At 44.7% G+C, this 16,906-nt stretch overlaps 1 protein-coding gene across 1 annotated transcript; it reads right to left on the minus strand.

The window, feature by feature from the left end:
* Nucleotides 1-3,327: 3,327 nt before the first annotated feature.
* On the minus strand, nucleotides 3,328-11,566 carry LOC136699829 (keratin, type I cytoskeletal 13-like). The gene is made up of 8 exons (XM_066674844.1): nucleotides 10,989-11,566; nucleotides 8,811-8,893; nucleotides 8,231-8,387; nucleotides 7,835-7,996; nucleotides 7,335-7,460; nucleotides 6,048-6,122; nucleotides 5,625-5,770; nucleotides 3,328-3,466 (listed from the first exon to the last, which is right to left on the minus strand). Exons 1-8 carry the CDS (start codon nucleotides 11,385-11,387, stop codon nucleotides 3,328-3,330), a joined length of 1,287 nt encoding a protein of 428 aa, XP_066530941.1. The 5' UTR covers nucleotides 11,388-11,566.
* Nucleotides 11,567-16,906: the final 5,340 nt, after the last annotated feature.

Here is a 16,906-nt window from a genome sequence, read left to right on the forward strand (position 1 = left end):
GGTGTGTGTGAGTAAGAAGTGACTGTATCTTTTAAGGTAAAGCGGTGTGTGTGAGTAAGAAGCGACTGTATGTTTTAAGGTGGAGCGGTGTGTGTGAGTAAGAAGTGACTGTATCTTTTAAGGTAAAGCGGTGTGTGTGAGTAAGAAGTGACTGTATCTTTTAAGGTGGAGCGGTGTGTGTGAGTAAGAAGCGACTGTATCTTTTAAGGTGGAGCGGTGTGTGTGAGTAAGAACTGACTGTATCTTTTAAGGTAAAGCGGTGTGTGTGAGTAAGAAGTGACTGTATCTTTTAAGGTGGAGCGGTGTGTGTGAGTAAGAAGCGACTGTATCTTTTAAGGTGGAGCGGTGTGTGTGAGTAAGAAGCGACTGTATCTTTTAAGGTGGAGCGGTGTGTGTGAGTAAGAAGCGACTGTATCTTTTAAGGTGGAGCGGTGTGTGTGAGTAAGAAGCGACTGTATCTTTTAAGGTGGAGCGGTGTGTGTGAGTAAGAAGCGACTGTATGTTTTAAGGTGGAGCGGTGTGTGTGAGTAAGAAGTGACTGTATCTTTTAAGGTAAAGCGGTGTGTGTGAGTAAGAAGCGACTGTATCTTTTAAGGTGGAGCGGTGTGTGTGAGTAAGAAGCGACTGTATCTTTTAAGGTGGAGCGGTGTGTGTGAGTAAGAAGCGACTGTATCTTTTAAGGTGGAGCGGTGTGTGTGAGTAAGAAGCGACTGTATCTTTTAAGGTGGAGCGGTGTGTGTGAGTAAGAAGCGACTGTATCTTTTAAGGTGGAGCGGTGTGTGTGAGTAAGAAGCGACTGTATCTTTTAAGGTGGAGCGGTGTGTGTGAGTAAGAAGCGACTGTATCTTTTAAGGTGGAGCGGTGTGTGTAAGTAAGAAGCGACTGTATCTTTTGAAGGTGGAGCGGTGTGTGTGTGAGTAAGAAGCGACTGTATCTTTTAAGGTGGAGCGGTGTGTGTAAGTAAGAAGCGACTGTATCTTTTGAAGGTGGAGCGGGATGTGTGTGAGTAAGAAGCGACTGTATCTTTTAAGGTGGAGTGGTGTGTGTGAGTAAGAAGCGACTGTATCTTTTAAGGTGGAGCGGTGTGTGTGAGTAAGAAGCGACTGTATCTTTTAAGGTGGAGCGGTGTGTGTAAGTAAGAAGCGACTGTATCTTTTGAAGGTGGAGCGGTGTGTGTGAGTAAGAAGCGACTGTATCTTTTAAGGTGGAGCGGTGTGTGTGAGTAAGAAGTGACTGTATCTTTTAAGGTAAAGCGGTGTGTGTGAGTAAGAAGTGATTGTATCTTTTAAGGTGGAGCGGTGTGTGTGAGTAAGAAGCGACTGTATCTTTTAAGGTGGAGCGGTGTGTGTGAGTAAGAAGCGACTGTATCTTTTAAGGTGGAGCGGTGTGTGTGAGTAAGAAGCGACTGTATCTTTTAATGTGGAGTGGTGTGTGTGAGTAAGAAGCGACTGTATCTTTTAAGGTGGAGCGGTGTGTGTGAGTAAGAAGCGACTGTATGTTTTAAGGTGGAGCGGTGTGTGTGAGTAAGAAGCGACTGTATCTTTTAAGGTGGAGCGGTGTGTGTGAGTAAGAAGTGACTGTATCTTTTAAGGTGGAGCGGTGTGTGTGAGTAAGAAGCGACTGTATCTTTTAAGGTGGAGCGGTGTGTGTGAGTAAGAAGCGACTGTATGTTTTAAGGTGGAGCGGTGTGTGTGAGTAAGAAGTGACTGTATCTTTTAAGGTAAAGCGGTGTGTGTGAGTAAGAAGCGACTGTATGTTTTAAGGTGGAGCGGTGTGTGTGAGTAAGAAGTGACTGTATCTTTTAAGGTAAAGCGGTGTGTGTGAGTAAGAAGTGACTGTATCTTTTAAGGTGGAGCGGTGTGTGTGAGTAAGAAGCGACTGTATCTTTTAAGGTGGAGCGGTGTGTGTGAGTAAGAACTGACTGTATCTTTTAAGGTAAAGCGGTGTGTGTGAGTAAGAAGTGACTGTATCTTTTAAGGTGGAGCGGTGTGTGTGAGTAAGAAGCGACTGTATCTTTTAAGGTGGAGCGGTGTGTGTGAGTAAGAAGCGACTGTATCTTTTAAGGTGGAGCGGTGTGTGTGAGTAAGAAGCGACTGTATCTTTTAAGGTGGAGCGGTGTGTGTGAGTAAGAAGCGACTGTATCTTTTAAGGTGGAGCGGTGTGTGTGAGTAAGAAGCGACTGTATGTTTTAAGGTGGAGCGGTGTGTGTGAGTAAGAAGTGACTGTATCTTTTAAGGTAAAGCGGTGTGTGTGAGTAAGAAGCGACTGTATCTTTTAAGGTGGAGCGGTGTGTGTGAGTAAGAAGCGACTGTATCTTTTAAGGTGGAGCGGTGTGTGTGAGTAAGAAGCGACTGTATCTTTTAAGGTGGAGCGGTGTGTGTGAGTAAGAAGCGACTGTATCTTGTTGGTGTCTGAAGTGTAAATTGTCTGTAAGTGTTTATTCACTGTTTGAATTCCCACAGAAACTCATGTGTAACTCGAGCTGTTTAGTTTTGTAGCACTTTCGCTCTGTGTTTACTTTCATGCAGTTAGCGCTCTCCTGAATTTAGAGTCAGTTCCACCTTAAGTAATGAAAGTGTAACAGCAAAAATAAGCCAGTGTTACCTCACTCCTCCAGTTCTGACGCTGTGTTGCTTCATGTTTGCTTTTACAGGGGAGAAAGTGTTTTCCTTTTCTTCAGTGTGAAGAAAAACAAAGCTGTTTCTACCTCATAGTCCTGTGACACGGGGCGGATTTCAGTGTGAAATATCCCAAATTATTTTCTGAGTATGGTTCCAAATCCGTTGTGCTTTCCAACACCTCTCTGCACAGTGAGAACGGGTCAACTCCTAAAAAACCAATTCTTTCAGTATCCAGGATCCAGGAGCTCAGCCAATGATTCAGTGAGTCGAAACTCTGGAGTCGACTCAGTTTCAGTTTTTGCAGCGCACTTCAAACTTAAAACAAACAAAGCTGCTGTCGTGAGTCGGATAAAAACAAACGTGATCTCTGCTGCAGCTGGAGATTTTACAGATGGAGAGTTGGTGCTGGTCGTCTGCGTTGCGTGGCGTAGAGTGACGACTCTCTCTGGACGATCAGCGCTCTGCAAGGTTTACACGCCACGGTTTAGTCCCTACTCGACTCGCTCTGAACCACGAGAGAACAGCCACTAAACAAGAACCCGCTTCCAGAACCAGGACCTGATTCACCTGGTGGAGGAGGAGGAGTAGGGACCCTGAAGTGGAAAAGCTCCAACAGCTCTGTGTTATTATCATTACAGTTAAATAAAAACACACACACACTTCTGCACTTCAAACACTTCTTTTATATTGATTCTAAGAGAGGCTTTTATTTCTGAACAAAAGTTTCAGAGCTGGAGGTGGACACGACTCTTCCGTCTATGACTTCTTCCACCACGGTGATGACCTTGGTCCTGGAGGAGGTGGTGGTGGCGGTGGAGGAGGAGGTGGAGGTCGATGTTGTGGCACTGAGGAAACAGACAAAGATATCACCAAAGGCTCTTGTACATTAATCTTCTGAAGTGAAGTGGTCAGTGAGTGTGTTCCTGTCTTCACTGCAGTAACCTCACTTTACACTTTACGAGCTGCTGTGACTCATGTGCAGCTGCTCCAGAGCGCTCCAGATTGGAGACAGTACATTCTGGATATAACAGTGACAAATCATATCATACCTTTAAGTGAATTTTATTGCATTTTCCTGTGATGTAATGGTGTTTGAGCGCCCTTAGTGGTGAGTGATGAACTGCAGGTTGATTAGTTTTGGTCCCTCTGAGCTGCCGTAGTCCTGCAGCTTGTGATTTCATTGCTGAGTGTAGGAGCTCAACTTTACCTCTCTTGTATGTTATTAATAAATTACTAATAAAACCTTATTTTATGTTAGAAATACTCTCTAAATCATGACCCTGGTGAAGATTAAGTGACATTCTCATGAGAAATGTCTAGGTTTAGTTTGTAATCGAGACTTTATGAGCCTCATACTCCTTTCTGCCTCTCGGACTAAACATTGTTTTTATGGCTCTCTTTTTCTTACTAATTTCTCCCGCTGATGGATAATGAAAGTCATATTGTTTCTTCGTAAAGCCGTGGCCACTCTGGACATTTGTCTGTGAAAATTCCATTTATTTCAGTGACATTTGCTGCAAGAACATTATATATTTTAATATAGTTTCAGTGGATTATGGCCTTTACTTCAGAACGAGCAGAAAACAGCACGAGCAGCAGCTGATGTCTCTGGAGTTAGCTGTAAATGTACAGTTCCACCTTCAATGAAGTTACATTCTACTGCAGCATTTAAGGTGGAACTGTAGTGTGAACAGAACTCTGCAGAATGAGAATCTGAGCTGAGCTCCATGTCACAGAAGAGTGAGGAGAGGGGGGTAATCTCTGATTGTGGAACTCTTCTGAAGGAGAATGAGGCTCTAAATGATGATCAGCTCCTCTGATATCACTGCAGACTGGTGCAGAGCTGCTACAGAGCGGCGCTAGTCACCTGGGAATGAAGCGCTGCTCTGTTCTGATGACGTATCAGGGTGTTGAAGGGTCGTCGTATGGGGAGATTTAACCACTGCACCCTGTAACTCAACCCCAAGGGGAGAGAGGACACTCAGAAACAAGGGGGAGGGGGGAATGGAGAATGGGATTCACACTTCCGCTTCCGTTTGTGTTCATGTTCAGATTGGGTTTGTGTCTGTTAAAATGAACTTGCTTATAATTTTGTTAATTTTGTAAAAAGAAAACAAACCTTGCTGTAGTCCTTTTCTAATCTAGAGTCGTCACTCAACACTTTGACCTTAAAATACCACCTCCAAAATCACTGTGATGCTTCACTGAGCTGTAACCAGGAGAACAGATCCTCTGTAACTGCTAACTCCAGGCTCGGTACTGCAGAAACTGCACTATGTAACAGTTGGAGGAGGGTGCCCCTTGATTTCAGGACAGTGCCTTAAAATTGAATTACACTTGGCATCTGTAGGGGGAGCAGCAGGTAGTGTCGCAGTCACACAGCTCCAGGGACCTGGAGGTTGTGGGTTCGATTCCTGCTCCGGGTGACTGTCTGTGAGGAGTGTGGTGTGTTCTCTCTGTGTCTGCGTGGGTTTCCTCCAGGTGACTCTCTGTGAGGAGTTGGTGTGTTCTCCCCGTGTTCGCGTGGGTTTCCTCCCACAGTCCAAAAACACACGTTGCAGGTGGATTGGCGACTCAAAAGTGTCTGTAGGTGTGAGTGTGTGGGTGTGTGTGTGTGTTGCCCTGTGAAGGACTGGCGCCCCCTCCAGGGTGTATTCCTGCCTTGCGCCCAATGATTCCAGGTAGTCTCTGGACCCACCGCGACCCTGAATTGGATAAGGGTTACAGATAATGAATGAATGAATGAATCTGTAGGGGGAGCCCAGGAGCAGGACATACCTGATCTAACTACTGCTTTTAAACTGGTTTTAAAGAGGGTTTTGAAGGAACTTGTTTTCCAGAGTAAAGGCTTGGACACGAGCGTGGACGTCCGGTTCTTTATTCCACAGAAAGAAAAGCGGTTCCGTTTCCCAGAGGCGGGGCCCGTTCGTGGTCCGTTAGGGTTTAGAGAACAGTATGGGTGTCCTGTGTCAGTGGAAGTATATAAACTGGTGTGGGACTCACGTGGAGAGCTCTCCGTCCAGCAGTCTCCTGTACTCCGCGATCTCCAGCTCCAGCCTGGTCTTAATGTCCAGCAGCATCTGGTACTCCTGACTCTGGCGTTCCAGATCGGCACGGAGCTGGACCAGCTGCTCCTCCAGACTGACCACCTGAGAACAACCAGCACAATCACTCCTAGACTGGCTGTAGATTTATATTCACAGCACTGGGCTGATTTATTCTCCTCCAGACTGATTTAACTGTGTTACAGATGTGGATTCCAGGTGTGGAGAGAGTTTAGAGTCTTGCCCAGGGCTGAGTTATAGTTAGAGACAGTAGGAGAGAAGAGAGAGACAGCAGGAGAGAGAGACAGTAACAAAGAGGAGAGAGAGAGACAGAAACAGAGGAGAGAGACAGTAGGAGAGAGAGACAGAGAGAGAGACAGACCTGTGTCTGGTATCCAGATAAGCGCATGCTGTAGCGAGTCTCAGTGTCTGACAGAGTGCTCTCCATGGAGGATTTCTGCAGGAGGAGGAGACCACAGTCACTTATTAGAGTTAAACACAGAGGTCTGACACTAAACCCTAAAGATTAGGATCGTCTGAGCGTAGTCATCGTGTGTGTACATCACTCCTGAGGTACGACATCACACCGAACTACACAGAGGTGGACAGATGAACCTATCCTCAGAGCTGTGTCTGTAAGAGTCTAGTGTCTTTACAAACACATCCATTTCCACCAACGGTTCCTGTTCACAAATCAAATCTGGAACTGTCCTGCGTATCTGAACCAGCTGGGACCAGAGAACAGTGGGTCCTTATGCAGGAATCGTGAGGGCGTCTGTGGGCGAGTGGAGAGATAAAGAAGCTCCAGAAAGAGCTCAGAGGCTGAAATAAAGAGTGATGGAGCAGTGGAGCTGGACGGTCATTTACAGAGAGTTATAGAAATAAACAAATAAAAGAAATAAAATAGGAACCTGGTCCGTCTCTGTGTGTGTCACTGTTCTCTCATTGTTCTCACATTTCTCAGTGTTCTCTCACTGTTCTCACTCTTCTCACCGTTCTCTCACTGTTCTCACCCTTCTCATGTTTCTCTCTCTGTTCTCACTCTTCTCACCGTTCTCTCTCTGTTCTCACCATTCTCTCACTGTTCTCTCTCTCTTCTCCCTGTTCTCTCTGTGTGTTCAGTTTTCTCTCTGTTCTCAGTTTCTGTGTTCTCCCTGTTCTCTGTGTGTTCACTGTTCTCACTGTTCTCAGTTTTCTGTGTTCTCTCGCTGTTCTCACTGTTCTCAGTTTTCTGTGTTCTCCCTGTTCTCTCTGTGTGTTCACTCTTTTCTCTCTGTTCTATTTCTGTTCTCTCTGTTTTCTCTGTTCTCTCTCTGCCTCATTTCCACGTGTCTCATATCTCACTGTGATCTGACCGCGCTGTAAACAGTGGATTAACCATGACTCTGTCCTCACTCCATCCCTTTATCTCTGGCTCTGGAGCTGATTCAGACACAGCCCCACAGCGCCCCCCACTGGTGATGTAGCCTTGGTTCCCAAAACTGAGGACAGTTCACTGCAGAGAAACAATTCTAAAAATCAGAAACAGAACCGGTTCCAGAACCAGAGTTCTTCTAGTGGAAAGAGGCTAGCCCTGTGCTCTCCGGGTTAGACCTGGAAGTCCTTATATGGGCATGAGGCACTCCTTCAGTGGTCTGTTGCCACAGCAATGTGGTAGTGATGAGCTCACCATCGCGAGCAGAGCCTGTAGCTCCGCCTCCAGACCCAGGAGCGTGGACCGGACCGAACTCACTTCGGAGCGGGATGTCTGCAGTGTCTCGGAGCTGGTGACCACCTCCTGTTTCAGAGTCTCCGTCTGAGGAGAGAAAACACAGAAAAGATTGTGTCACAAACTCAGCAGCAAAGGCCTGTGGTACCCTGAGGAACTCCGCCTTCTAAATGGTTAATCAGGGGCCTTTTGTCCCGGGGCGCCGCCCTGTTGGTAACAGCCTTAATGTTGTCTCTAAGTGGCAATATATAGTCGTATATTTAATTTCCCTATACTTCCAAACACCCTGTGCTGAAATAACCATGGACTTCCCAGAAAAAGATGTCCCTTCGATGGGAGTGTTCAGTGTCTCTCTGAAGTGTCAGTCAACACCTCCACCACAGTGGGACCTCCCCACGTACCATTTACACACTCTGTATAAAAACTAGAATAAACAATTTATACAAAAAAGAGGAGTCTACCTTTGTCTTGAACCATGTTTCCAGTTCCTTCTGATGTTTAACCGTGATGGCCTCGTACTGCTCTCGAAGATCAGCCAGAACTTTGGTCAGATCCTGTTGAGGAGCAGCGTCCACCTCCACGTGAACCTTTCCGCTCATCTGCTGCTTCATCGCCAGGAGCTCCTAACGGAGACACACACACATGGGATTATTTTAATATACTACTAAATATTATAACTGTGTATTTGCATAGTAACAACAATGTAATAACACTAAACAGACGCTGGGGCAGTTTCCCACTATGTACAAAAAACCTTCAGAGGTTTGAATTGATGTAAAATTCAGACTGATTTTCGATTTGTTTTATTTAGTGTTAAATGTTTTTGACTGTACTCCTCACGGCTGGAGGTGCTGTACCTCCTCGTGGTTCTTCTTGAGGAAGATGAGCTCCTCCTTCAGACCCTCAAGCTGCAGAGTCAGGTCTTTGTTGGTGAGGTGCAGATTGTCCAGAATCCTCCTCAGCCCCATGGTGTCCGCCTCCACCAACTGACGCATCGCCAGCTCCATCTCGTACCTTTATTAAAGAGAAAGGACAGTGGTCCTCTTTCACTGAGGTCACGTACAATCACAGTGACCCATCTAAGACACCGCCCACTTCACCCTCATCTACATATCATTTACATAAAGCGTGAAGCAGTTGCGAAGTGCTTCCGGCTGTTCCTGAGCCCATGGTTGTCTCTGACTGAGAGCTGGGTCAAGCACTGCGCTAATATTTTAAATGTTATCGCTGATGTCATTGATGATGTTGATTACTAGTTTGTAGTGGTGACTGCAGTAATGTTTGGAGACACTGTGAGTAATAATACTCTCATAATATTTACACTCAGATTCACCGCTGTGTGTCTCTTTGATAGCAGAGAAGGTTATCATTGACACAAGAATAAAAGTTACAATTTACAGAAGACAAATCTGAATTTTGGAGGATGGTTAAACTCACTTTCCCCTGAAGTCGTCCATGGCCAGTTGCGAGTTCTCGATGCCGAGTATCACACCTCCGTTCACCTGAACGGCCGCCTGGAGCTGGAGGAATAAGGAATAACATCAGGAGCAGGAACCTCATCAGACATGAAGATGGTTTCTAAAGGTCCACTGTGAGGACCCTTGTGTCTTTAGAGGTGTGTTAAAGCTCTGCTGCTCTGAGATCAGACCACTCCACTGTCTCTGGAGCTCCAGATTTTATTCCAGAGCAGAACGATCTGGAAAGAGAACAGCTCCTGTGCTGAGAGACGCTGGGCGCTCTGAGAATGATGGAGCTCAGTCTTCAAAGTCCTACACTGTCAGAGGAAATGTCCTGTCCAGGGAGACTCATGTCCACCACGTGCAGACCCTGTTAATGCTCTTCTGGGACTTTGTTGGTCCGTTGCGTTCATTTCTCCAGAATTGTAAAGCCCTAATCTTCCTTTTACAGCTCAGTGGAGCATCATGATGATTTTGAAGCTGGTTATTAAAGGTAGACAAAAATAGTGTTGCTTTAAATAGAAAAACACCTATCTGGCATTTCTGAAATGAATTCCACTTTAAACCATACAATTAAATAAAAACAAGGTCCAGTTATGTTCCTGAATTAAAGGGACAGTGACAGATCACTGAGGGTCCCACCACAGGGTGGAGAACTTTCTTCTTTTTGCTTCAACTCGACAATGGGTCGAACACATCAACAGGAATAATGTAATATTCATATAGACTGTTATGAAAAGCTCTTGCACTCATTCAGAACACAGCGCCCCCAACAGGACAGAGAACCTTGTGCATCATTTCTGCAGTGAGAGGAGACATGGAGCACACAGAAAACAACAGCCTGAACATGCAGGTGCTGGGACTCCTCTATCACCCAAGATACACCTGGAGAAACAGATAACCATGTGGTCTGCAGTCTGACCACTAGGGGGACTAAGAAAAAACTTATGATGCTGTGATCGCAATTGTACATCTGTAGGATGGTAGTTCAGGATTAACTTTACACACCTTGGTCTGGAGGATGGGTTAATAGTTCAGGATTAACCCTACACACCTTGGTCTGGAGGATGGGTTCATAGTTCAGGATTAACCCTACACACCTTGGTCTGGAGGATGGGTTCATAGTTCAGGTTTAAGTCTACACACCTTGGTCTGGAGGATGGGTTCATAGTTCAGGATTAACCCTACACACCTTGGTCTGGAGGATGGGTTCATAGTTCAGGATTAACCCTACACACCTTGGTCTGGAGGATGGGTTCATAGTTCAGGTTTAAGTCTACACACCTTGGTCTGGAGGATGGGTTCATAGTTCAGGATTAACCCTACACACCTTGGTCTGGAGGATGGGTTCATAGTTCAGGTTTAAGTCTACACACCTTGGTCTGGAGGATGGGTTTATAGTTCAGGATTAATACTACACACCTTGGTCTGGAGGATGGGTTCATAGTTCAGGATTAATACTACACACCTTGGTCTGGAGGATGGGTTTATAGTTCAGGACTAATACTACACACCTTGGTCTGGAGGATGGGTTTATAGTTCAGGATTAACTCTACACACCTTGGTCTGGAGGATGGGTTCATAGTTCAGGTTAAAGTCTACACACCTTGGTCTGGAGGATGGGTTCATAGTTCAGGTTTAAGTCTACACACCTTGGTCTGGAGGATGGGTTCATTGTTCAGGTTTAAGTCTACACACCTTGGTCTGGAGGATGAGTTAATAGTTCAGGATTAAGTCTACACACCTTGGTCTGGAGGATGGGTTTATAGTTCAGGATTAATACTACACACCTTGGTCTGGAGGATGGGTTCATAGTTCAGGATTAATACTACACACCTTGGTTTGGAGGATGGGTTTATAGTTCAGGATTAATACTACACACCTTGGTCTGGAGGATGGGTTTATAGTTCAGGATTAACTCTACACACCTTGGTCTGGAGGATGGGTTCATAGTTCAGGTTAAAGTCTACACACCTTGGTCTGGAGGATGGGTTCATAGTTCAGGTTAAAGTCTACACACCTTGGTCTGGAGGATGGGTTCATAGTTCAGGTTTAAGTCTACACACCTTGGTCTGGAGGATGGGTTCATAGTTCAGGTTTAAGTCTACACACCTTGGTCTGGAGAATGGATTTATAGTTCAGGATTAACTCTACACACCTTGCTCCGCAGTTCGCTGATGATGGCCAGGTAGGCCTGGTGGTCGTGAGCGACAGGGGAGGTCTTGCTCTCCAGGAACTGCCGGATCTTCAGCTCCAGCGCAGCGTTGGTTTTCTCCAGGGAGCGCACCTTCTCCAGGTATGAGGCCAGGCGATCGTTCAGGTTCTGCATGGTAAACTTCTCATTCCCGATGACCACAGAGTCCTGGTTACCTCCTGATCCTCTGAAACCAAAATTTCCACTGGAGGACACTGAGGTGGCGGAAGAGATACGGACTCTGGAGTTTCCCACTCCTCCATGAACACTTTTGGCCTTCCTGGACACCAGGGATGAGCTGGATCCCCAGGTGGGTGGTGCTCTGATGTGGGATACGTAGCTGCTGGTGGAGAAGGAGGCCATGATCTTTGTCTTCTGAAGGATCTCAGAGAGTGAGGAGATCAGCCTCTCCTCTCTGTTTTATAGTAAGACTCAGGAATCTGGACTAGGCTTGGTTTATCAGGAATGTCTGACCTTTCAGAAACAAACCACAGAGAATTCCAGACTCAAGGCAGAACTCTGTTAAAGCCTTGCCCAGGTCCTTCATGTAGCACGGAACCTGTGAAAAGATGTGTTAAGAAGCAAAGAGTTGAAAAAGGATGAAGGTAAACAAAGATTCTCACACTGCAGTGTGCAAGAATGTTGTTGCTCATCTTTATGGAGCAGGTTTTAAAACTAGAAACGACTGCAATATTTATTAGAAGGAGCATTGGAACAGAGTGTACACAAATAATGTGCAGTACAGTAGGAATAATAATAACACATTACATTTATAAACCACTTTTTAAAAACCCAGAATGCTTATGTGAATTGTACACAACAAAGTACACCAAAAGACAAACTAAAACACAGTAATACAGTACACAACAGCACAGGTAGTGTTTAGGGAAAGCAGCCAGCCAGTGAGCAGCACCCAATAACAAGGGTAGACCAGGCTCCCAAATCAGTGATCACTGTAAATAATGGCCCTTTACTTCTACATACAGATACAGCACCCTGAAAAACTAACACTAACACACACCAGGTACAGCCGTTTACTCCTACGTACAGTTACAGCACCGAAATACTGACACACACAAACTACAGCCGTTTATTCCTACATACAGTTACAGCACCGAAATACTGACACACAGCAGCTACAGCCATTTACTCCTACATACAATTACAGCACCGACATACTGACACACAGCAGCTACAGCCGTTTACTCCTACATACAGTTACAGCACTGAAATACTGACACACACCAGCTAAAGCCGTTTACTCCTACATACAGTTACAGCACTGAAAAACTGACACACACCAACTACAGCCGTTTACTCCTACATAGATTTACAGCACTGAAATACTGACACACACCAGCTACAGCCATTTACTCCTACATACAGTTACAACACTGAAATACTGATACACACCAGCTACAGCCGTTTACTCCTACATACAGTTACAACACCGAAATTCTGATACACACCAGCTACAGCCGTTTACTCCTACATACAGTTACAGCACCGAAATACTGACGCACACCAGCTACAGCCATTTACTCCTACATACAGTTACAGCACCGAAATGCTGACACACATCAGCTACAGCCATTTACTCCAACATAGTTACAACATCAAAATACTAACACACACCAACTACAGCCGATTACTCCTACATACAGTTACAGCACCGAAATACTGACACACACCATCTACAGCCGTTTACTCATACATACAGTTACAGCACCGAAATACTGACACAAACCAGCTACAGCCCTTTACTCCTACACACAGTTACACCACTAAAAGGCTGTAGCTGGTAGCTGGTGTACAAACCCTAAGGGGTAAAATGGACTGAGTAGAACAGTGAGTAATTTGGATACTGCCAGCTGCCAGTTAGTCTATAGACTATCTAGTTAAACTGTTCACTGTGATGCCACAAAGGGTTCTTTGAGCATGCCATAGAAGAACCATGTTTCGTTCCATAAAAAAAAAAACATAATTATTTAAGAGATGTGTGAGTGTAAAGAACCTTTTAAACCCATCATTCAGTTTTAAGGTTTTTTATCCATTTAAACAAATTTGCAAAAATGGTTCTTGCACAAGTGGGCCTTCCACACCATCGCTTAAAGAACCATTTGTAGCACCTTTATTTTTTAAAGTTAGTGCATCATTTACGTGTAAATTCCATAGAAGAACATGACATTAAATCAAACACGCTACAGTATCTGCAGGGATATTACGCCCCAGTACTGGGCTGTGGAACAATGGAACTGTATTCTCTGGAGAGATGGTGCTCCATTGTTGCTATGCCTAGTGTAAGGTCTTCCCAGGAGAGCAGAGTGTGCAGTGAAGAGAGGAACACACTTCTGATTAATGTGCTTTAGCATAAATGTCAGAGGAGCCGGTGTCCACCCCAGAAAGTGTCATGATGATGGACGCCTGTTAGAATAAGACTTTAGAGATGATTGTGTAGCGTCATGGGGCTTCACCAACAATGACCTACTGTTGACTTTAAAAACAAGTAATTCTGGACCATTTCTGCTGGTCCTTTCATCAAGAAACAGCACTGTCATACTAAGAAACAACAGAGCAGCACCTGAAACGGAGGAATGAGGCACTGCTGTGCTGCTGTAAAGATTACATAGCAGTTATCCCAGTGGTAGAATGTTTTAAAATGGTGTCCCACAGAGGAACAGTTCTGGATCTGAATGAAACCCCACAGCAGTGTTCTCCCCCTGTGTAAACAGCCCTGTTCAGAATGCCCGCTTTCAGCACCTGTTCCTTTAAATGATAAAGAGTCGCTCGCTGTTCACCCCGACCCCGAGCGCACAGCAGTGAGGAGCGAGGAGCAGAAGCTCTGGTTTTTAGCCGTTTTCACTCTGTTCTCTTTCTTCTCCGTTTTTACTCAGTGCTCTTATTTCTCCGCGCTCGTTGTGTCTGTTTTGCTGAGTTTAACCTCGTCTTTGCGCTCTCACATAAACACGGGTCCAGCGCTGTGATTGGACAGACTCAGACGAGGGGGCGGGGCCATTCTAAAGTCACTGCACTTGACGTCAGAAGCGGAGCAGAATCAGAACGACTCGTTTTATCCTGTGTTTTCTGCAGCACACAGAAAACTGAGTGGGGGGGTCATGTTTCACAGTGTGTGTGTTGGTGGACACCAGATCCAAACAGAAATGTGAATATGCTCTGATCAGTGCTGTTTCTCATAATATGTCCCCTTTAATGAACCTGGAAATATGTAAGTGGTAATTTGTCTGATGCGGTTCTGTTTATAGTTTCAGTGCTGGGTGAGGCTTCATAAGAAACTACACGGAACAGGTTTATACACCGTCTCCGATGAGTGATTCATACATTGTATCATTTTATGGCTGTGATTCATTTTTAACAGGAATTCCATATCACTCAACTCATGATAGAACTTATTACTGATTAATCTGACACATACTGCTCTCCTTTTGTCTACTGTAAGACAACAAGGTCCTGTACAGGAACATTACTCTCACTAAAGGTATAAAGACTGTACTGTATCTTTAAAAGTACAGCAGTGGTGTTAAAGTACAGTTGCCTTACAATCCCTTCTTTCTTCTGATTTGTAAGATTTCATTACGATCAGTGTGAAATACAATAATAAAATAAGTCCTGGAGCATATGAAATCAACAAACATTTGCCGGTTTGACCCCCAGGTCTGGCAAGAAGTTTGTGGGCAATGGGAGTGAAGGAACCGCAGTCTCCTCCCACAACATCCACGGCCGAGGGGCCCTTAAGTAAGACACCTAACCCTCAACTGCTCCATGAGTGCCGAGGGTAGCACCCCACTCTAATCACTAATGTGTGTGTGGTTTTATTTTTCACTGCCAGCAATTAGTTTAAGACAGACTCCACATGTCTTTGTCCTGCTGTGGAATGACAGTTAAAACACGTTTATTTTCAGTAGGGTGTCCAAAACCTGTTGCATGATACTGTACTTACATCTTTACTACATTTCTACTATAGTTAACAATCTACAGTATATTAATAACAAATCATAAAGAGCCATAGAGAACTTTTCTCCCTCTGTCTAAACAGCTCTGTTCAGCTTTTAGCGCCTGTTTCTTTAAATGATAATGAGCCGCTCACTGTTCACCCCAACGTTGTGTGCACAGCAATGAGGAGTGAGGACCAGAAGCTCAAGTATTTAGCCGTTGTTTTCTTGGTTCACTTTCTGTGAAATAAAACAACGCAGTCAATTTGACGTCAAGTACAGAGACTTTACAATGGCCCCGCCCCATCTTCTGAGTCTGTCCAATCACAGCGCTGGACCCACGGTAATATGAGAATGCAAAGTTAAATGCAGCAAAACACAGAAAGTGTGGAGAAATAATAGTGGATGGCTATTTCTCATAAATGTGCACAGAAAAAGCTTTTTTTCATCAGGTGTCCCCTTTAAATAAGCAACACTTGTTTCAAAGTCCAGGACACTGGTCTGAGAGTCAGCAGCTGTGAGTGTTAAAAGGTTTTTGGACAGTGATTGTGAAGCTAAAGCTAACATGGTCTGGAAAATATCCAGAAAATGAAAGTCATTTGCATAGAGTGAAAATCTCCACACCCTCAGATCAGAAAGTATCCAAACAGGAAACCAGGTCCACATATTTCACATCATTTCTACCATTACTCAGAGCATGGTATTAGATGGTGCAAGTGAAGTAGCTTCATCTCAGCAGACTCTGCTCATTAAAGATGTATGTATTCAATAAACCACAGCATGCTATCTTCTGTAGTGTCACACTGGAGCTATGAAGTTCAGAAATGATAAAACACTCATATTCACATTTGGAGTCAATTTTAGAAACAACAGGAGCAGCTGTGGGTCCGTGATGAATTGGAGTGGTGATGGTGGTTAACGCTAGAATGAGACTGACCTTCCGAACCCAGAACCCATTCAGGACTGTGTAACTACATCAGGAAACGCACCCAAGATTTTACACAGAGATCACCATCCATCAGGTCTATACAAACCCTTTTTCTCTGGACTCCAGCTCAGCTTGGAGGGTCTGACAGACTGTGGACACTGGTGCTGTGGTAAGAGACCACGTTTCAAGTGGTTTACAACAAAATGGACATTGAGTTCCGCATACCAAAGACAAAAGGGACTGACTGATCCAGCGTCAGTCAGTCAGAGGTTCACAGTGAAGTTTTCATTGTTGTGGAGGTGTATACTGGGAATATAGAGAGACACATGATACAATTGGGTGACGTCTTTTTCAGGAAGTCCACGGTTGTTTCAGCAGGACAGGGCCAGGCCTCATTCTGCATGTCTTCATACACACAGAGTGCATGACAAGCCTGCATCCAGATCTGTCTCCTGTGGTCATCATGAAGAGGAGAATCAGACGGTGGTGACTGTGGAGCAGCTGGAGTCTCGTATCGAGAGAGAACTCCACTCACAAACCTGCAGTGCTGAGTCTCCTCAGTTCCCAAACACACCCACAGCGTCAGTAAAGGAAAGGGGATGGAGCTCAGCGGGAAACTCATACTCAGTCAACATTTCAAAATACAGAGGTGAATGTGTCTGAAACAAATATGCTAATGAGAAGAGCTAGAGAACAGCTATGGAAACTGATGTTTAAGTTTGTATTTAATGGTAAATCATTTAAAATTCTCCCTCTGTCAAGCCACCAGAATATAACAGGACTGAAGAATTTTATTAAGAATCACGAGTGAGTTAAAGGTGACATTGAGGTGAGGCTTTAGCATAAAGGCTAATGTTGAATTTGGTGTCTGTTTTATCATTTGTGTTTATTTTTACAATTTTATTTTCAGTAAAGATTTCTAAATCACTTTAATAAGGAATTTGCAAAAACACTTTAAACGATATAAAAACAATAATATCCTTTTACTGTTAACAGACAGGAAT

The sequence above is a fragment of the Hoplias malabaricus genome, chromosome 6, assembly GCF_029633855.1.
Source record: "Hoplias malabaricus isolate fHopMal1 chromosome 6, fHopMal1.hap1, whole genome shotgun sequence".
NCBI classification, from domain to species: domain Eukaryota; kingdom Metazoa; phylum Chordata; class Actinopteri; order Characiformes; family Erythrinidae; genus Hoplias; species Hoplias malabaricus.

Coding starts and splice junctions, on each gene's coding strand:
- LOC136699829 (XM_066674844.1), bottom strand. CDS start 11,387: ATGGCCTCCTTCTCCACCAGCAGCTACGTATCCCACATCAGAGCACCA. Junction 8,894..10,988: donor TCAGCGAACTGCGGAGCAAG/GTGTGTAGAGTT, acceptor TTATTCCTCCAG/CTCCAGGCGGCCGTTCAGGT. Junction 7,461..7,834: donor AAACATGGTTCAAGACAAAG/GTAGACTCCTCT, acceptor TTCTCTCCTCAG/ACGGAGACTCTGAAACAGGA.